The sequence below is a fragment of the Protomyctophum bolini genome (assembly GCF_963924005.1).
Source record: "Protomyctophum bolini genome assembly, chromosome: 13".
Taxonomy (NCBI): domain Eukaryota; kingdom Metazoa; phylum Chordata; class Actinopteri; order Myctophiformes; family Myctophidae; genus Protomyctophum; species Protomyctophum bolini.
This window is the reverse complement of record NC_137874.1, coordinates 11229144-11251053: the sequence shown is the minus strand read 5'-3', so window position 1 is coordinate 11251053 and position 21910 is coordinate 11229144. Positions and strand designations below refer to the sequence as shown.

General features: G+C 42.6%; 1 protein-coding gene across 1 annotated transcript in view; it reads right to left on the bottom strand.

Moving 5' to 3' along the window:
* The window catches only part of gabrg2 (gamma-aminobutyric acid type A receptor subunit gamma2), a gene marked incomplete at its 3' end in the record, with an annotated part of 70472 nt that overhangs the window by 32806 nt on the left and 15756 nt on the right, over positions 1–21910 (bottom strand). The window contains exons 3-6 of the mRNA XM_080779469.1: positions 15870–15937; positions 9760–9980; positions 8383–8465; positions 5119–5256 (exon numbers count right to left, since the gene is read on the bottom strand). Of these exons, the coding sequence (XP_080635595.1) occupies positions 5119–5256; positions 8383–8465; positions 9760–9980; positions 15870–15937 (510 nt within the window). The remainder of the gene's footprint in view (positions 1–5118; positions 5257–8382; positions 8466–9759; positions 9981–15869; positions 15938–21910) is intronic.

The following is a 21910-nucleotide window of genomic DNA, read 5'->3' as shown; positions in this document are numbered from 1 at the left end:
CTGCCAGTGTCCTTCCAATACTCCTTACTTGTCATGCAGCCGGAACTCTGGGGAAGAGGGGTCACTCTCAGGGTCACATAATGCTTCTGCATGTGTGTGTTTGTGTGCGTGCTGCGTGTGCAACTATACTATTGTGTGTGTGTGTGTGTGTGTGTGTGTGTGTGTGTATATTTACAGTATGTGACCTTCTCTTACAGTAGAAGTGTGTTCAAATGCAGGCAAAGGTTTCCAGGCATTGCTCGATGCCCTGATGAGAACTGACGGCTGGCGGATTGAGGGAATGGAGAGAGAATTACAGTAACCTCAAATGGAAACGGACATATACAAAGATAAAACAAAAGAAAACATGAACTACAGATGTCTTTCATTTGAAAACCTCTCTATTCTTTCATGTACCGTTTCATGTGCCTGTCCAAAGTAAATGACGCAGGGAACACAAGTACAAGTAATGCAGAACACATTGTTATGATGTTGTCACAAAACTGGACATGTGACAGGCCTGTGCTTCTCGTGGTATAACAGGAAATCCATGGCTCTGGCCTGCCGCCATGGCCACCTCTGTCTGCATTAGGCCTGAGCACCTACTCTCCTGTCTGTCCCCCTTTTCCCCCCCACTGTTGCCTTTACCTGACCCAGTTCAGCACAAATTAATTAATCACCCCAATGAGCAATGCTGAATTTCGTTTTCATTCAATTCTGATAATACGTGGCTCCCTGTATGTAACACTATTTACTCTGTGAGGAAAAGTCACGGTGTGGCAGTTTTAATTAAGCTATCTCCGCACACACCTGTGGTTCAGACCACAACATGACTCAATAACTGCAGTCATTCAACGTGCAGCAGCCCTCCCTATCATTCCCATGCAGTGCTGCTTCAAATCGTTGCAGTCGAGTGAATCGTGTGGATGGACTGTTAGATTCTGGTCAAATACTACCCTAGTTAAGGTCCCTACTATAGTTACAGCTGTACGTATTAAGTGCAGCTTATCCAGCAGCTCGGCAAATTAGCGTGAAGCCTGACACTATTTGCGTACCTCTTAGGATTGCGTCCCTGCTCCCTACAGTTTCCAGAGCTGTTTAAAACGACTCAAGGATTAAAAGGCCGTGCACCCCCCTCGTATCTCTCTCTGGCTGTTTCGCACACAGATGCTGCGTTCATAAGTCCTGGAGGAGGACACACCCGAAAGGACTGTATAGATAACATCAATAGGTTCTCTCTAGTCTGATAAGTTTGTTTATGTAAACTAGTGCAGTTCTCCATCAGGGAGTGACCATTCAAAGTGCATGCCTGTTCGGAGGCTGTTGATTGCTTTGCCCCCGGAAATGCTGTCTACAGCTGTACTGTAGAAAGGCTGATTGCATTATCAAGAAGCACTCACTCCATCGACTTTGTACTCAACACTGCACTCCATTGGGTCCTCAGTGTGAAGTCGACCGGATGAACGCTTCTCAAGATATGCACATTCTAAACAGACAACTGTACAGTGCATACAGAAACTCGGACTTGGACCAAAAGACGTGAACAAGCCAGAGAAGGCATGATTTAGTCTTTCATGTTTTCCACTTTCCTTGAGTTGATGGTGCAGATCCAGTATAACTGTCTCAGTAAAATTACTGTCAGATTTGTGTGTGTGTGCTTATTTATGTGTATATGAAGGCTAAACAGCTGTCAAGGCAGCCGTGCTTGACAGATGTGCCACAGTGCACGTGCATGAGAGAGCGCCTCGCTTTGTTAGCTGACAACTGAAATAAACAGAGCATTCTGCTCTATCAAACACTGCATTCCTGCGAAGGGGGGGGGGGGGGGGGGGGGACTTTTTGCTAATTGTATGAAAACTGAATAATGAAATGGGTCATTATGTGTGTGCACCTCTCCTCTGTGTAGCACTGCATTGCTTCAGTAGAACTTGGTTATAGACAACAACACAATTGTGGCCAAATCTGACTGCCATTGGATATTTTTTATATGAAAGTAGGGAATCATAGCTTCAAATTGACATATTGGTTTGACCCACCAGTTTTGGAGATATGGCTTATAGAGTAATGTCTTGCAGAAAACAGCGAGTTGAGAAAACAGGCTTGAAAGGTTCACTTCTGTGGACTCTTAACATTACACCTGGCTACGTTTAAGCATTTATTGTGTCGATTTCAGCTCTGATATCTATTTCAGACATGCTCTAGTATGTGAAGAGTCTGCCTGTGCTATTAACTCATTTTGGATAAAATATAAATAAATTCAGTTTTTCTCCTCTGGTGAAAAGCTGGAGGTTGCATGATGGCAGGCTCTCAGTCAAATCTGGTCACAATTAAGAGACTACCGCTGTTCAGCTTATGACTATTGTACATCAGGCAATGGACTCATCAGCCAATATAATTTGGTTGGCTGTAATGATACGCGTTACTGTAGGTCACTCTGCAATGTTCATTAATCATCTATAGTCAGACAGCATACTCTCAGCTTCCAAGTTGATTTCAGAGTTTGAGTTGAATAGAACGAGACACTTGCAACCACCAAATATATTGTTGATTTGGAAACGGGGTATATTCTTCTCACTCTTTTACGCCTTGTTGCTAAATAAATGCCTTCCCACAAATGTTTTAATTAAGCTATCTCCGCACACACCTGTGGTTCAGACCACAACATGACTCAATAACTGCAGTCATTCAACGTGCAGCAGCCTTCCCCATCATTCCCATGCAGTGCTGCTTCAAATCGTTGCAGTCGAGTGAATCGTGTGGATGGACTGTGAGATTCTGGTCAAATACTACCCTAGTTAAGGTCCCTACTATAGTTACAGCTGTACGTATTAAGTGCAGCTTATCCAGCAGCTCGGCAAATTAGCGTGAAGCCTGACACTATTTGCGTACCTCTTAGGATTGCGTCCCTGCTCCCTACAGTTTCCAGAGCTGTTTAAAACGACTCGAGGATTAAAAGGCCGTGCACCCCCCTCGTATCTCTCTCTGGCTGTTTCGCACACAGATGCTGCGTTCATAATTCATGGAGGAGGACACACCCGAAAGGACTGTATAGATTACATCAATAGGTTCTCTCTAGTCTGATAAGTTTGTTTATGTAAACTAGTGCAATTCTCCATCAGGGAGTGACCATTCAAAGTGCATGCCTGTTCGGAGGCTGAATAGTAATGTGTACTTGGGGGCCAACATGTACAATGTCTGGTGCAATTACCACCCATTTCTAATTTCTATAGGCCCTCAGAAGTGGAAGGAACGGAGCCAAAACGGTTTCCATATACCCCTTGAACAATATCCACTTAAGGTGAACAGTCTGAATTAACTGAATATCTCACACAATTTCCACTAACAGGGAATATAATGTTTACTGTATGGAGGTAGTAGTAGCCCACATCTAAGGCAGCATTCCTTCTGCTGTGAAGATGCCTCTTGAACTGTGGGCACATAAATTCTAAAACGTCGGTGCATGTGTGCGAGTGATTAAACAATATAATTTACGAGGGAACATTTGATTTCGACAGGCATTAATTTCCCATTGTTGTGCCCTTCTGTCAGTCCCCCATGGCAAACATAGCTGATCTGATGAAAATAACTCTTGTTTTGGCCAAAAGGTGTAAGTCTCTTTCTTGACAGACATGCCTTTCCACAGGCAACGGGGAGGGAGGTCCCAGATTACATAAAGCCTCATTGCCATATAATTGCACTGAACAACATTACATACATTAGGCGTGATATATAGTTAACTCTTAACTGATCTGCACGCTCACAACACATTGCAGCATGACATGCTGTGAGTTCGTAGTGTTTGAGAAAGAAATACATTTCTGTCCGCTGCAAATGCTAGGAATTTAGGAAGTCGAGGAAAAGCAGCAATTCTCTCTTTTCTCACAAACATTCATATCCCTGTACGTCATTAGCTGGTGGAGTCCAGCCAATAGACATCAGATTTTATTCTATTCTTCACCTTCTTATTTATTGCACAGTACAGTCTTTTAATCCAGCAGCATGTACTCTTGCTAGGGCATGCCAAGAATAAATACAGGGTATAATTAATTTAGGGGAGAATAGTCTAAAACCACATTAGTGTTTGTGGAGGAAAGCACAGTAGAGTACGGACTAGTCTAGATTTTATTTGAATTGACTCTCTCTGGCTTTGATCACACCTACAGGTATAGTTACAGGTTTTCTTTGATCAGCAATACCCTTGTTGCAAATCAAATCTAGCCTCGCATAGCCGGCCTTCATTTGCCTTTGCAATGCATATTGCCACAGGCAGATTAAGTCTGACCCCTCTCAATTGTGGGGGGACTTCGGGGCCGAAGTGGTGACTAGCCAACCAGATTGGTCAAGAGCCAGGCTATAACCATTAAGTATTTCAAATATTTGAATACTGGGCATTGCAAAAAATACAATATATTATAATAATAATAATCTAGTACTGAGAGGGACGAGACTAATGTCCACGCTGTGAGCATATCGCTACACACGGCTAAATCAAGTTGAACTACAGTATACTGATTGCTGATATGCTGATTTATCTTCTCTGATGTAGCATGTTAAGGGCAAATAATAAATAGTTGAATATGAGGAGTGACAGGAGTTTGTTCATTATAGATACCAAAGAGGCTATGTGTACTATATGAGAATAATGAGACACACTCTGTATGAGACATTTACAAGAGTTTTCTACCCAATTAGGATTGTCGTAGATCACAGCCATAGCATCTGAAAGTGATTCTTGTAACCGAGTAGTACAAGTACAAGATGGGTGGAATTAAACCATACATCTGAATTGTTCAAATAATGTCAGGTGTGCATTACTCCCAAGTGGAGCTATTGTAAGTAACCTTAATCACTGAAAAGATAATTGAAAATCAATTACGGCGGTGGCTCAGGGGTAGAGTGGCTGGATGGTAACGGCAAGGTTGCCAGTTCGAACCTGGGCTTCCCAGAGTTAGTGTCGGAGTGTCTTTCATGAGCAAGACACTGAACCCCTAATTGCTCCTGATGTGCTGGTTGGTGCCGCCATCGGTGTATGACTGTGTGTGTGAATGGGTGAATGTTGTAATGCACAATCTATGTAAAGCGCCTTGGATAAAGGCGCTATATAAATGCACTAATTGATGTTAGACCAGTAGATCTTACCTGAGACGGTCCTGACGATCTCTGTAGTGTTCCTCAGGCCAACGAAGGAGAACTGGTAGAGCCTCCAGGAGCGGATGTCTCCAACCTCCACAGAGCTCCTCTTCCACTTGTACACAATTTCCTCCCGGGGGTATCCATCTGGATGGATGAGACCAGTTAGAACACAATACAACAAAGCAGAGCAGGACGGGACAGGATGAAACATGAACAAAACAAAATTATATGAAAACTACTGTAAATAATGGTGGTGTCATATTTTTTTGTCAGGGGTTCAATCACCAGCCCGAGTCACACCAAAAGAAAAGTGGTAATGCCTCTCTGCTTGGCACTCGGCATCAAGGGTTGGAATGGGTGTAATTCCAGGTCCCCAGACTAGCATCATGTCGACATCAAGCTGCACCACACTATGGAAACGGGAGATAGGCTCTTGACCTATGGCCCACGTGGTTCAGAAGCCGTAGGTTCCCAATCCAATCGGTTGGAACCTCGGCTCACCCCATCTATGCATCAAAGTGTCCATTAAACCCTAACAGCTCCCCACAGAGCGCTCATCAAAAAGCCATCTCGGCAAGCCATCTGCTGGGTGAATGCAGAAAGTGATCACCCCCCCTCCCCTCCCCCCGGGGACGATACTATACTCCATTCCCCCTATTGTTTGCAACCAGAGAGCCAAGCGAGTTGGTTTACAATACATAGAGCACATCGACTTTCCCTGTTGCACACTGTACTGTCATGTTTTGTTTGTTTCTTTGTTTTGTTTCTTTATTTGCTTTTTAGTTGAAGTGATGTCTTGGACCTCAGATGGGCATGTATCCCATGCCCATTACCCACATTAAGCTTATCTCGCTGGTGAGCCAATCGAGCAATGTGCCCTTTAATCTGCCAATGCGTCTCTAGAACACAGTGTCTTGATGTTCTTCTGTTGAAATTGTGCTGCTGCCAGGGAAACAGTGTGGTTAATTGTAATAGACAAAAAGGGACGTCTAATAGTTTGTGTAATCATGCAAAAAATGACCCAGGAGGAGGAAGAGTCAACAATAAATGAAGCTGTTCACTGCTTTTGGAATATGTGAAGCGATTGTGGAGAGTCAGTCAGGGAATTGAATGCGTTTCCAATTTCCATCACAAAACAAAGAAAAGCATCCAGCCGTTCTGTCGTGAATTTCGTTCCAATTGTAACAGAGCAAAGATGACTTCTCTGATGGTGTGTACAGACGCAGCAAGAGCTGAAGCCTTCGTGGGGAGTGTTGTATTAAAAAGAGCCATCCTTTTGGGCATCAAGAGGTGCAATGTGCTGAGAAAATTATGTTGAATGGTGAATTGCTGCATCCTGCTGATCTTGGAGATTGAGCTCAACTGACACATATAAACTGATTTTATGAGTGCTGAGAACATCTTTTCATCAATTTTTAAATGCCTTTCTCTGTCCTGTTTTTGAGCCCACAGTTTCCCTTTCTCTTTGTAGTTACACTGCAGCTATTTAGGAAGCATTCTCTGGGGAATATCCAGTGGTGCCTTGCCCTGTAGCTTCTTGGCAAAGCTCATTAGCATAAATGAACCCTTTAATCCACTCCTCACAAGGAAGAAAGGCTCCCTGTGGGCTCTGTCACAGTCTTAAACAACTTCAGAATAATACTGGTCGAGCAGGAGGTATGGTGGATATGACTTTGACCAAAAAAAAACATTCTCTTTTTTCCCATTTTAGTGTAGCCAATGCTTTATTTATTTTTCACTCCTTTTCTCCGCCCAATTTAGTCATCATACCAACAAATTCCTCCCCACACATGTCTGCGTTGTCACTGCTATTGTATCGTGCATGCTCACCCGCCAGTGAGGAGAAAGCGCCTCTGTCTTACTCATCCTGTTCAACATACCCCTCTTGACAGGCGCCACCAAAGCCTCCCCGCCCTGCTTCCCTCCCCTGAACACGGCAGATTGTGTTGACGCTCAGTCAAACCGGATGCACATTTCACCGTGGTGAATTCCAACCCCCGTAAACAAGACACTTTCACAAAATGGTTACAGCTGAATCAATTCGTTCCAGGTGATCTAATTGTTTCAGCTGCACAATCTTCTATATCTCTGCCCGACAACCACCGATCTACATAACACTCAGGCCACTCAGTTTGAGAGTGATGGACTAGCATACTCGCCCTACTAATTACCCAGTGCAGTGTTTTCTCTGCTTTTCCATGTTTTACTGATGCGGCTGTGTCGTAATATTCTTCTGTTCATGTTTACTAATGACACTATATCAGGAAATGCATACTTAGTACGGTATTTCCTTTTCCCCTTTTTATTTGGAGAAACACAACAGTTGTAAATACTATACTGTAGGGTGCACAGACCGGTATTATAAGGCTGAAATAAGCATTAAAGGCCAGTGTTCTTGTTTGCGAGTTGTCCCTTTTCATTAGGTTCAGCTTTTTAGTCCAATAGTGGCAGCTTACTGGTTCTGCTGCTGTTTCAAACCTCTGAACCCATCAATTGGACTGCCGATGATCGTTACAGTTATACCACCCTCAAACTCAATCCGTTTGATTTGATGAAGACTTTAACCCATTCTGGACGGGAACGCCTTTTTGTGTTCTTTTTTTTAATGTTTTATTTTGTGGCTTTCGCCTTTTTATTTTATATCTTTTATAGAGGGACAGACAGTAGGCTGACAGGTTTGGGGGAGAGAGATGGGGGAGTGACATGCAGTGAAGGCCGTCAGGATCGGGAGTCGAGCCCGCGGCACACTGCCAGGCTCGGGCTACGGGCCAAGGGGCCTGGACCGCTGAGCCACGGCCCAGGCCCGCCTTTTGGTGTTTCAAGTATTATGTTATACTTTAGCCATTGAAAAATATTTTGAAAAATCGTGAAAATGTGGCGCAAATCTTTTGAATATATATTCTTTCAGAGCGAACATTTTTAACTCAAATATTTATCTACATATTTTCAGGCAAATTACATAATGTTTGTGGTCCTTGACATGAAATAGTTTGAGAACGACTGACATAGAAACATGAGGTTTTTCAGAAAACTGTCAGGATCTAGAAGACATTTGTAGAATCGTCCTCAGGTCTGAATGGGTTAAGTGTGTGTAATTCCCTTTTAATATGATCCTGTTACAAATCTCACTCCTCAGTACCTCAGTAGTGGGATTATGTTTGGGGGTATATCTTTGATTGAAATTGTCATTAAAAAAAGATTTAAATGATAACATTTAATGTGAGATGGATGGATGAATATGGAAAGAGAGAGGTGTATGGCGAGACTTACAGCTTGAAAACTCCAGGGGACATGAGTGCTCATCCATTGGGAAGTTGTTCAGTTTAAGCTGGCACTCGGCATCGATTGTCAGCCTGCAAATACAAAGACAATTCTGTAATTATTATGAACCACTTTAAACCCTCTCCTCTTAGCGAAACGGACTTGAGTTACAAGTACTGTAGTCAGACCGTTCCCCCCCCCGCCTACACCATATATTCTATGCCAAAATAGCCATTTTGAGCCATTGGCTAATGGGCTATTTTTGCTGAATGTTCTTGTTCCTCCCAAAGCTGCGGTTGAAGTGGTTAAATAACAAAAGATATGTTGGCAATAAAACTTCATGCAGTTACTATCTAACACATATACATATCTATCTATGCTATTTTGGGGGAGAAAAATCCATTAAGATTGATTGTTGCTCCACAGAGAATCAGCCCCCCTAGGACATGCATTATTAATTAATGTTCCAATTAATAGCGTTTTCTGTTTTCTCCAGGACTTGGAGTCATTAGACTCCCCCTTAATGAGAATGTGACCTTAACTGACTTTACCCGTCCGTGCGCTCGCTTCTGTCACGTATCATTGTGCTGTGAAACAAAGCGGCCATCCTAATTAACCGTTGGTTGGACTCCAAGTTCCTTAACGAACTAATGAAGATGTTTTGTGAGGGAGAACATCCATCAAGGCTTGATTGAGTCTCTAACAGTTCTGTTATTATTGATGAGGTAATGCCTAATTTATATTTTGTCATAGTGGGCTGTGTCGAAAATGGTAAACTAACTAATGCATCATTCGCAACACACCATCATACGACCTGAACTGTGGAACCCTTCACAACCTTGCCCTGGTTGAGGTCAAAGGACCTGAACCTTGAGGCAATTAGTATAATAGAGTTCTAATTGTCACTGGCCAGTAAAGAAATGCCAGTTGCTTCGGTCACAGGGACAAATCTCTGGCCACTAATAAATGCCAAAGATGTGTATGTCCGTGTGCCGATACCTTTGGGGTTCCTAATGAAGATGATACATCTTGTGAGACGTTGCTAAATAGTCAAGTAGCAAACCAATTGCATTAGCAATTGATTCGGGGCAGTGTCAGTATCACTATCTCTAACTCTAACCTTTATTTAACCTGGTTAACAGTTTAACACTGGTGTACTGTCTGATACAGTATACCTACCTCAGCTTGTGTTCTAGTCTGTACTATATTGTATGTACAGGTGAAACGGAAGTCGGCAAATTACATCATATCCCATTTATTTCCTCCTTATTCACACAGTTTCTGAAGTACGATAATTGTGTCTATTTCAGGGTATACAAATATATCTACGAGGGCTTGTGTTCTAGTCTGTATGCCAGGGCCTTAAAAGCATTCTTAATGTTTCACCTCAGCGTGTAGAGTATTCGTCCATCATTCCAAATACGGAGCATGCGGTTAGGTGTGGTGATCCAGTGGGCGTCTGCCTTTTTGGAGTTCCGGAAGAATGTGTCCGGAATCCAGATTTTGCCCACCATGTTGCTGTTTAGGCGTAGCACCTTCATCGTACTGTTGAACTTTAACCTTCTGTCGTACCAGGTCTGGGCAAAAAAGATGTCGATGGTGTACTCCTGATTGTGGAGAAAACAAACATTGTAGCACATCATTGTTAACATAGCGTTATCTCAAACCCTATGAGTACGATTCTAACCATATTATATTTCACTATCATTTATATGGGGTATCCTTATTGGTTTATGACACATAAAACCATGAACATGAAACCACATTGCCGATTATAATACTACATTGGCCTAACACTCTTGCTCCTTGCTCCTTATATGAAGACATAGAACTGTGAATCAACATTTCACCTCCCACTAACTTACTAAGACCACACTGCAAAATCATGAATGTTAATTTAACTCATCACATTTAGTTCCATGTGTACAATGGCAGAGTTAACCCATAAGACCCAATCTGGGTACCCATTGGCACCCACCCTAGTCACAGTCTGAGGCTGATTCTACAAATGCCTTCTAAATCAGTAGTTCTCAAACGTTTTCAATGTCAAGTAGCCCCAAATGTATATGTATTTGGCTGTGGGTGTGGACCCTTCCACATCTGAAAATATGTGGAGGGAGAGATTGACGATTATTCAAAATGTTCTTAACATTTTAGATATCTTTCAAAAATGGCAGATGCAGCTTGTGGATCTGCTATTTTTGAGAAGCACTGTTCTAAATCCTAAAAGAAAATAATCTAAAATTACAACAGATGCTTTTGATGGACTACTACTACTACTACTATAGTGTTTCAGCCTGTCTGGGGCATGGGTGTGTGTATATGAAAAGGCATGGTGGGTATGACACCAGGTCTGCATCCAGGGGTGACTGTGAGGTCCATGAAGAAAGTCTACCTTCAGTCAAAATGTACTGTCCATAAAAGGTTGTCAATACTGGAATGAGCTCCCTCTCACACTTCTGTCTCTTCCTTCCAGCCAAATCATCGTAATGTTGCCATATTCTGATTGATTTCATGCAAGCTAAAAATGTAAAGAAAATCCCAACCATGGGCAATGAGGTAGTTCACCTGGTATAGAACACATATCTGTCAGGCCTGTCACAATTATTACACAGCCTGAGTTTTGGCTTGAGGTGCGGTCGTATGGTATCCCTTTGTTCCTCATGAAATGTACAGTCTCTACAGTAGGTATTGCATGATACACATACTGGGCACTGTGGGCTAAAATGATGCAATAGTGGACCTCAGCACACGTCCACCTGGGCATGTCTGCGTGAAGGTTTGTCACTGCGCATTACTAGCGCTCACATACCAACATGGTTTGGCACGACACTTCCACTAGGTCTATCATGCACTATTGCAGTGTAAAGCTGTTTGTCTTTAGATTTGGCAAATATATTATGGCCTTTTGTGTGCTTTCAGCGTGAGGGAACAGCGCTAGGCTATGGTGTGCTGTTTATAGTAGCCAGGACTCCAAATGGACATAGTGATCTTCTTGAAATTCAGAACAAAACGATTTGGCAAGAACAAATTTAATATAACCAAGAAGAGCTTTTCTGAAATCTAAGACATAGTTTGCTTTTTTTCCCTTTGACATAGGGTAGCCTATTATTACCTAACTGTATTGTAACTTGGTATTTCAGTCTTTTGCAATTTACCAGTACCTGAATATCCCATGAGCCGGAGGGACAGGAGCATAGTAGTATAGATTGCATAAACTGGACAGTTAGTTCCAGTCCATAGCCTCTTGGGGATGCATATCTCAAAAATATTAGTCTGCATGGAGTGACGATTGCTTTGTGTAATTGAGGCCCTTGCTCTGCTTGCAGTGTTCAGAAGAATGATGCTTATCCGCCTATTAGTTTTGAGACTCTATAAGCACTCTGAGAGTGTTAAACAATCACTCGGCTATGAAAATGACTTAACAGACGACAAAGGAAACTGGACTCTGAAATAATAATTCGGGGGCACTTTTTCCTCAGTCCACAGCTTTCCTAAGCTGTGAAATCCCTTTGTCCTTGCTAAAGAGCGTTAAAATGTAATTATTATTCAGGTGGGCAATTTGCTTGCCCCCTATTGTTTGACTAAAGTATTATCTAACCTGAGTCACACTCGCAACCCACCGTTGCCAATTGCTTTGCCCTCAGTCCAACAAAACCTCTCCTGTATAGCCCCTCCCAAGAATTGTGTTGCAAAGCACATAAGAGGGATCAAAGTCTTGTCAACAGAGGCCCGAGGCAACGGAGACGTGTGATGGAGTGTGTAGTGGGAGAAAGTCGGGAGGAGTGATAAGGATGGGGCCGGGGACGAGAGAGAGAGTGAGAGCTGTCAGTCTTTCTTATATATTCTGTGTATTTGTGGAATGCTTTGGCCTGGCGGCTCACAGTGAAGAACGGGGGAAAGAGAAAGTCAGGTCAGGGGATTTGTGTATGCGAGAGGACACAAGAGGACACATTAACGCCCTGGCAAAGCATACGGTATATAGTCGAACGACAAAGCCAAAATCTGCACTAAAAAAAACTCCTAAAATGAGATTTGAAGGTTGAAATTTGATAGTTGAAAATGCAACGCTGCAGCGATGAGTGGGGATCTCCTGCCAATGCTGCAGTATCGCCCTATTTATCCCCTTCTGTCTCTTCCTTCCAGCCAAATCATCGTAATGTTGCCATATTCGGATTGATTTCATGTAAGCTAAAATGAAAAAAAGAAATCCCAACCGTGGGCAATGAGGTAGTTCACCTGGTAGAACACATATCTAGGCCTGTCGCAATCATTACATAATCACCTAATCACAATTATTTGAGATAATCACAATTATTTTTTTATAATCGCCATAAACGTCATAATAATTTCCATGTTAAAAATGTCAATACATTTTTCCAAAACTTCGAAAGAGTGGAAATGGCAGATCTACAAGCTTAAAATGTGTCGCAATGTGACATGCTTTGAGGTTGTAGATCGGCTATTTCCACTATTATGTTTATTTTTAAAGTATTATGGTGCAGTATATGCCCTGTGCAACTTTTGTTTACGAAGGCTAAAAGCCAAACAGAAATGTAATATTTATTCATACTGTAATGTTCCAATAATGTTCAACGACAGTAACACAATTACATTGCTAATCGCAATGAATTGAGTGACAATGAATCGTCAAGTAAAATGTCATAATCATGACAGCCCTACATATCCCAAGAAGGCTAAGTCCTTCCCACAGCTGGTCCTGAGTTCATGAACCCCACTCTATCCGGCCTGTTCCATCTCTACTATTCATCATTCATACATCTCTCTACTATCATCTGTCACTATTGAATAAAGTAGAACATGCCCCAAAAAGATAATCTCATGCCCCAAAAAAAGTAATAATTCACACACAGTGGTGTTTAAATGCTTTGATGCACCCTAACCCACCCCGCTCCTCCGTCCAGCACCGTCGTTCTATCCCAGTATCCAATATAATCCCTTCCTCTTCCAAACAATCTGCCGCCACATTTGTCATGTGTTTTAGCGCGAGAGCACCGGGGCAGTGCCGCTGATCATGTCGGACAGCAGAGCAATCAATCAACCCTTCATGTGAGCAAACGGGCGTTGCAGCTAGCGTAGCGACGTGCGGATCGTAGCGGGGACTCACTCGCACGTACATGACATTCATACACATTCATACTGTACACATTTACACGCATACCGACACACACACACCGACACCGACACACACACACAGACACACACACACACACACGCGCACACACACACACACACACACACACACACACACACACACGCACACACGCACACACACACACACACACACACACACAGCAGGTTTTTCTTAATCTGAGCAGATAATCTAATCTGATTTTAGCCTAACCCTAAACTCAAAATCGTGATCCCTCACCCCACAACTAACCATATAACACCTATGACCAGTCAAACCAGAATTAGCCGTCGACACCTATAAAGATAGTAAAACATGGTGCATACAATTCATGACCAGACACACAAAAATGTGTGTATACACATACTGTATGTATAGTACAAGCCCACGCACATCCTCTATCTCTATGGGTTGAATGTAATTACAGTAGAAGCATGCATGCAGATCACTTAACTCCACCAGACAGTCATTGACCGGAGAATATAGGAAGGCAGCGCTTGTTTTTCTTTAAGATTATTCCGTCCACCACATCTTGTCACCTCAGACAGCGTAATCATTGACATGCACAGCCATCGGCTGCTCCCCTTGGCGACTCACTTGCCTAGCAGCTCTCGAGATATTTAAATAGAAAATAATAATCATTTGGGTAATTTTTAGCGACTACTCAGAGGCTTTTGTGAACTATACCTGGACAGTTTTTAAATTGCTCGACTCACTATTTCGATATTTGATATTTGAAAACCAACCAAATGCTATTTTCGTGCACGGACGGACCCAGCCAGGGACACACTAACTATCTAAATAGGCTACTGAATCAAGCAAATTAAAACTGTCCGGGGTGCTCCCAAAAGCCTGAGTAGACGATAAAATGACCCTTAACTTTTTTGAAAGTGAAATAACCCTTAGATACAGGACATACTGTCCACGAGCAAAATGAGATTTTGTACATTTATTGTTGTTTTTCACGAACAAATCTATAAGCTCATGAAACTGTACGTTGTATCGCGACACGTTGTGAGGTTGAAGATCGGCTATTTTCTCTATGAATACAGGTGTATTGAGATGTTGGACTTGGTGTGCTGCCCTCGGGCACAAAAAGTTTGAAACCACTGCTGTGGGCAGAGCATACTATTACGCTGAATTGCAATGTGATATAATATCAGATAGCACTGTGTGAGACACTAAGACAGTAATAGAATACGGTGCGACCCTTCTGTGACGCACGTCGACTGCAGTGCTCGGTCTGTGTATTTCCCGCTCACTCTCTCTCCTCTCTTTCTAATCTCGCTCCTCAACCGCCACCCCTTATCCTAGAGTTTTTTTTTAGCGTCGATGCAGCTTAACTCCTCTACGCTCTCCTGTATTCTCGTCTTCAAAGTCTAGAAATAGCATAAGCCTTGTACTGTACGTAGTACAATGCGTTCATGAGGATTCCATGTGAGCGGCACCCCAGAGAACCGGGACAATAGAGCTATACTCCTCACCGCTTGGCAGTGGTGGAACATAAACTAAGCACTCAAATACTGCAAGTATTTCATATTTTAGTACAATTTTAAGGTATAGTTTTACTTTACTTAAAAGTATTTCCATTTTATGGTACTGTATACTCTACTCCACTATATAAGCAAATCTTGTTTCAGCATTATTTGATTGATGGGCGCTATAAACCAAACCACCCAAGGCATCTGGCATCGATTGAACAGCTCCAACTGGTTAAGTGCATGCTTAAGATACACGTGTAGTGCCTGTGTTGAGAGAAACAACCCTAACTTAAGGCAGCCTTCTTACCTTAGCCTTTGTAAGGACTGCACATAACTCCCTAGTCCCTAAGTAGGATCTAGGGAAACGTGGACATGACTCAGGAATGGGACCGGGGAGTCGCTGATCAGGGCATTAGGTGGCTATAGAGGGTATGCGCATGCAAAAAGTGAATGGCAGATCGACTGAATCTAATGTTGAATTGAATGTTGTTGTATGAGCTGTCAAAGCCAGAAAGTAGTTTTTTGCCACTCAGTAGGCTTTCCCGCATAACTTCCTGGTATGATGATGATGATGTCACATCATGCATACCCTCTATTGGGTTGCCCACATATCACTCCACAAATAATAACAGACATTAAATATCTAAAGTGACAGCTATTTTTGTGTTCTGCCATCAGCTTTAAAAGAATAGCTGTCCCTTTGTGGTAATTATAACAGAAACCCCTTGAAAGACTCAATATTAGGAGATGTACTTCATCCCGATTTAAATATAACATGAAAGCAAATTATATAAGCCTCTAAACTGCAGTGTTGGTCTATGCAATTATGCATCATTCATTATTGTTAAGTCAGTGTTACTCACCATGTTGATGGCATTCACTGGCCCAATACTGTTGACGAACATATCCGTGTGTATCACCGTCGGCTTGACTGCAAAAAGAAGAGGAACAAAAAGAGGACATTTTAGAGATGATGTAGTCTTGTCGTGCCATATCTGCTGCTTTATAGCTTATTGATTCTCGGGAGCTTATGTATTATTGCTGCTGCCGCAAAGATTAATTATCATCGTTATCTGCATCGTTATCGCCATGATTGTCCTCATCACTATCGATAATGATGAAAAAGCAAAGCAGAAGAAGAATACAGATTTATGCATGAATATTTTCAGTACTTATATAATATTTTCAAACGACTTGCCCAAATTGGGACACCTGGTTGAATGTGGTTAGTCTCACCACTAATAACTACATTGGATGGAACACATCCCCTCGCTTTTACTGAAAAGTAACAGTTTTGGACATGTAGCCTACGGTAACGAAATGTAAACGATTGAGGTGAAAATGTCATGTCCTTGGGTTGCTGTGTTCTTTCCCTAGGGTGTTCTTACATACTATTGGGTCTGTGAACATTTTTCGCTGGACAGCACCTTTCATGATTTATTAGTTCAGGAGGTCTTATGCTATAACTCTCGTTCCCGAGGGAGGACGAACTACATGAGAGTGTAATTCCAGTGCAGTGGCTGCATCTCTCTCTAACTCATCTCAGGGCCACTGCCTGTGATAATGCAATCCATCTAGCTCAAACATACTGTAGAATTTACTTTAATTCAGTCACCTTACATTTACAGAACGCTAGACATTTTGGGGCTTCATTTGATCTGACTGACAGAGAGAAATCATTTTGGCTCTTTCTCCCCTGGTCTGTGAAGGGAAGGGAATTTGAGCCAGATGGAGTCTGTACAATGGATGTAAAATGATAAATTATTACCATATACGACTAACGAGAAATTCGACAGGGCAGACTCACAGGGAACGGGTCTGAGACACGATCAAATTCATTCTATAATGTATTGACCTTCTAAGAAGGCAAACGAGTACTATAACTGTAGTGTAGAAGTGCAGTAGCTCTGTTGTGTTGTCTCCAGGGACGGGCCAATACAAGACTCCGGATCAGCATCTCCTCTAGGGGCCAGTGCTTGGGCATAGAGTGTGTTACACCACTAAAACACTAAGGTTATTTAAAGGCAGATGCGAGTGGACATGCCTGACTTCTAACCACCCACTTCTTCATGCCGCCCCTGCTCATACCCCCTAAATGCACTGTGACCTGTACTAAAGACACAGTTTACAATCACATCGATTTTCCTCAGGATCTTCGGTGTGTGTAGGGCCTAAAATCTATAAAAGTCTTATAGCCTAATTTCATATTAACAAATAAACAACGTGCAAACATAGCAGATCTACAAACTCAAAATGCATTACGACGATGTGGCATGTTTTGAGCTTGTAGATCGGCTATTTTTGTTACCTTTTGTGACTGACTGTAGTATGACGACGTTACAAAATGTGGAGATATGAGGTTTGCGCGACAGCGACAACATGCTTTTATTGCAGGCAGTTCAGTTTAGCAGGTGATTGTCCATTGATTCATATAAAGTCGAAACCGAATTTCAGTATTAGAGCCAGATTGCAATCTTAGCAGTTGGTTGTAGTAGACATGGTTATATGACCCAATAGCATAATGTGGAGGAAACCAGAGCAGATGATCAGTCCTACTAGAATTCCTTTTCAGCCGACCCAGTGCCCCTTCCTTTCTTAGTTAGAATTGTTATAGCACAGAGGAAACAAGGTCCTCGCTAGAGGCTTCAGAGCAGCTGGAAAGCTGGGGGGAATGAGGTCAGAATCTTCATAGGATGTTGGGCCTTCAGCATTCGCTCCAGATTCATCCCCGTTTTGCATTTCTTTTGCTCTTATCTCTCCTAGCGATCGCGGCCCCATAGGATTTGACTGTTGCAACACATCATATACTCGGGTTCCATCGATAACATCAAACAGATTGCATTTCACTTCAATCACTCCCCGGTGAATCGATTCCCTCTTGTGACTGAACTCATGAATGACGTTTCTGTTTTAACTGCAATATCTTTCCATTATTGAGAGGGATACTGTAGCTTGGAGATACGTGTGTTCTTTTTTAATAGCTATGTGCAAATGTACCTAGGCTACTCATTGTAGTTACGCAACAGTCTAGACACATTAATAACCTTTTTTTCAATGGTTTACTCCTTTCTTTTGTATCTGTTGTTTTTATGCTTTAACTCCAAAGTTTTGCTAGTTAATTATTTCTGAATTAAACATCAGAAATGTCTGTCTGTCTGTCTGTCTGTCTGTCTGTCTGTCTGTCTGTCTGTCTGTCTGTCTGTCTGTCTGTCTGTCTGTCTGTCTGTCTGTCTGTCTGTCTGTCTGTCTGTCTGTCTGTCTGTCTGTCTGTCTGTGTGTGTGTGTGTGTGTGTGTGTCTGTGTGTCTGTGTGTGTGTGTGTGTGTGTGTCTCTCTCTCTCTCTCTCTCTCTCTCCATGACCACAGTATTTGCCCTCCTTATTTCCCCTAAACTTTGTATGTGAGTGAATGCTTTGGGAACCTCATTCTCTTGACGTGTGTGTGTGTACCCCCATGCATGTCTGTCTTTATGCATGCGTTTGTACAGTACAGTGTGTGTGCGGGCGCGTGTGTGTGTTTATCCGTGTGCATGCGCGTACTCCTCTGTGTGCAATACATGCTTGAGTGGTCCTAGGTGTACACTGGACTCTCTCACTGTGCGTGACAGCTCTTTGTGTCGAGCTGCCTTACTCTGGCCTGGTGACATGGCGTGGGGGGGTGGGGGGGTGGGGGGGTGTCAGGGGAAGTATGGCTGAAGGAAGTGGACAGCTTGCGTTGTCGAGAGGGACAGCCATGCTCTGTCATGTCCGTCGGGTCAGCCCGGATCAACCATCACACTTTAGCGTCTAATGTGTATATGTTTATGGATGACTGGACGGTATATGTGTCTGTGAGTGGATGGCTGGGCCAAGACCCCCACTGGCTTGATATGCGCTAGCCTATACTACGTGGCAGCTATATGTGGATAGTGACACAGTGAAAGACTACGAGTCAGAGGGGGGGTGGGCAGAAGGGAGACGATGACTTTCATTTTTCATGCCATTCACAGGCATAGGAATACACACACAAATGCACATTGAACACACATACACATGAGCACCTTTTAGAAGCGCACGCACGCAAGCAAGCACGCACGCACAAGGTTGCTGACTGGGTGGCAGTGCAGCTTCATTGCGTTTAGTGCTTCTGTACTGTAAGTCCTGGAGGATGTACTTCTTAAACTCAAACTACTTTTGAGTTTACTTTTGGACATAATAGTGACCTGGTATTGAACCACACAATGTTCAGAAAGTGCACCATCTTGATCATGTGCCATGCTGCAGACTAAATAGTGTACCTAGAACACAATATTATTATATTATAAGACAATTGGCCCGTACATGTTTGGGGAAGCTGCACCGGATAGACACCTGGTGTGAATGCTATTCAGATTATTCTTAGTGTTGAAAGGTTTTCGGTAACAAAAGAGAATAATTCGCGAGGCTAAAATATGAAATGAAACTTGGGAAAACAAGTATTGCCAGAAAGGAAAATCAGGTATTAAGTACAGGAAAGCCTGAAGTGATGGAATGTCACATCTGTAGGTGTGTCAGTCGGATATACAACGGCAGTGATAACACGGCAAAAGACTACCGACAAAGATGAGAGGAAAAACGCCATGATTTTATTTCGACTTTGGTAAATTTGTCTGCAACAGTGAAAAGTTGTTTTCTGACTTTAGTCAGCTCTCTAGCACTTCCCCTCGGCACTTGGTACTGAACGTTGCTCCAAGTGGAGGTGGCCACTTTGACAGCGGATTCAAGTGGAATACACTTGCCCTACAGGAGTATCAAGTGAAGTAATTATAGAACAATGAGTTAACATTATCACACGTGTTGATTATCAACATAGGATTATGATAATTATTGTCTGTTTACTTCAAATTGTCAACGCGTGCAGGACTGAAAGGTCAATTCCATGAATTAACGTTTGAAATTGAGTTCTAGCATAAATACAAAGCATATCAATGCTTAGGACATTTTCTCATACAGCTGAAGAGAGATAAATAACCAGGGCAACATCTGGAATCACAGTATTTGATGATTATGTCCAATTCCGATGTATAACACCATGTCATGGTGCTCACACATGAAAGGAGATTAAATCACAATGCATTCTGGCCAAGTAAAGACACACCTCGGTCGTAGAAGCGTTTGATCTCACAAAGTTGACTTTAGAGCAGAGGTCTTTTTTCAGCCTTAATAGAGTGAGATTAAGCACTACATATTGTATTACATTGTGTTGCAGTTTATTCAATGTTTTCATAGATTTCATAGATGGCTACATAGACTTGTTCATCAGTGAATGTTGGATTGATGTTAATGTGTATTTTCTGACATTTAACCACGTAAACCGCCAATACTTTGACCTTTCACTCAACGGGGTGCTGCGAGAGCTTGTAGATCTGTTATTCTGAGCTAAAGTTCTCCTCAGAAAAGGGACGCTAGGGTTGAAGTGGTTAATTTCAAAGACATACATTGTCATTTGTCACACAAGGTTTGCCAGCCCCCCCTGTAGTAACTCTGAGGACCTCCTAGGGGTCCCGTTCCCCCTGTTGAAGACCACCAAGATGGTGTTTGGTACAGTATAGCCCTAGGGGACGTCAACGAGGGTTTTGCCATCGTACTGTACTAGTTATGACAGCACTCACTTGCATAACAGAAGTAAAAGAAAGTACAGATTTATAGTCCATAGTCCAGCTATTAAATGTAAAACTAGTTGATAAGCACACAAGATCTTTGAAAATAAAAATCGTGGGATTTTTGCATAATACGATGTCTCAACCATATTTTGGTTACATTATCAGATTGTGTGATCATTAATGTCACCTTTGTGACATTAATGATCACACAATCTGATAATGTGGTTACATTAATTTGTCAGTTACAATAAACTCACCAAACGTTATCGATGGATTTTGATCTGTATAAATCCCAGTGTACAGTGTAATCTATGTCATACGTTTATGTGATAGAAAAACAATCTGTATTTCATTTTTCCCCTGCAAAATGATGACCTTGAATCGTATTTTTTTTGCCGCATCTCTCTCTCTCTCTCTCTCTCTCTCTCTCGCTCTCTCTCTCTCTCTCCCTCTGGTTTGCTCCATCTTCATACACAGACTGCAGGGGCATTAAAATTGAATGAGCCTCACAATGCACTTCAAAGGACTGTGGCATACAGTAGACTGCGATGAATCCAAACCCCCAGTAATTTAGCACCATGAGGAGACTTGTGTGTGAGCGTGCGTGCGTGCGTGTGCGTGGACGTGCACGTGCGTGCGGATCAAGGGAGGGTGGCTATACTTTGCCTCCGTGTGGTTGGTCGGATCTGTTGGTCGTTCAGAGGCAGTGACAATAGTATAGAGATGGCTAATTATAACTGCACTGTATCTGTGTGACTTGGCAGCAGCTTGAGGGATGTGGGGGATGGGCGAGTTCATGGCCACGCTCAAAGAGAGAGAGGTTGAGAGGTTGAGAGAGGGGGGGGGGGGGGGGGGGGGGGGGGAGTTGCACTTCAAATTAGGTCTAAACCAAAGTGTGATTTATAGTCGTGTGCCAGTGTCGTGCATAGCTGATTCACAAGCTTGAGCGAGTGTGGGGATGCCGCCCCGCCATGCAAGTATTACGTTGCTGATGTTGTACTTCATTAATGTAATGTATGTGTAATGTACATTGATGCTGCTCTCTCTCTCTCTCTCTCTGCGAGTGCAGCTGCCTGTTCTCTTTTGTGTGACTATTTGATGATTAAAAGTGTTCTACTACACTTAGTGCTTTGTCTAAGTGATGAAATGCTGCTTCACTTACATGTTACAGTGTTTTTAGTTAATTAGATGTTTGTACAAATGGACATGACCAGTTGACGGACAATGCGGTCTACTTTGACCTGTCTCAGAGCTGTGGGTTTGAGGCCACATGGACCACGACAAT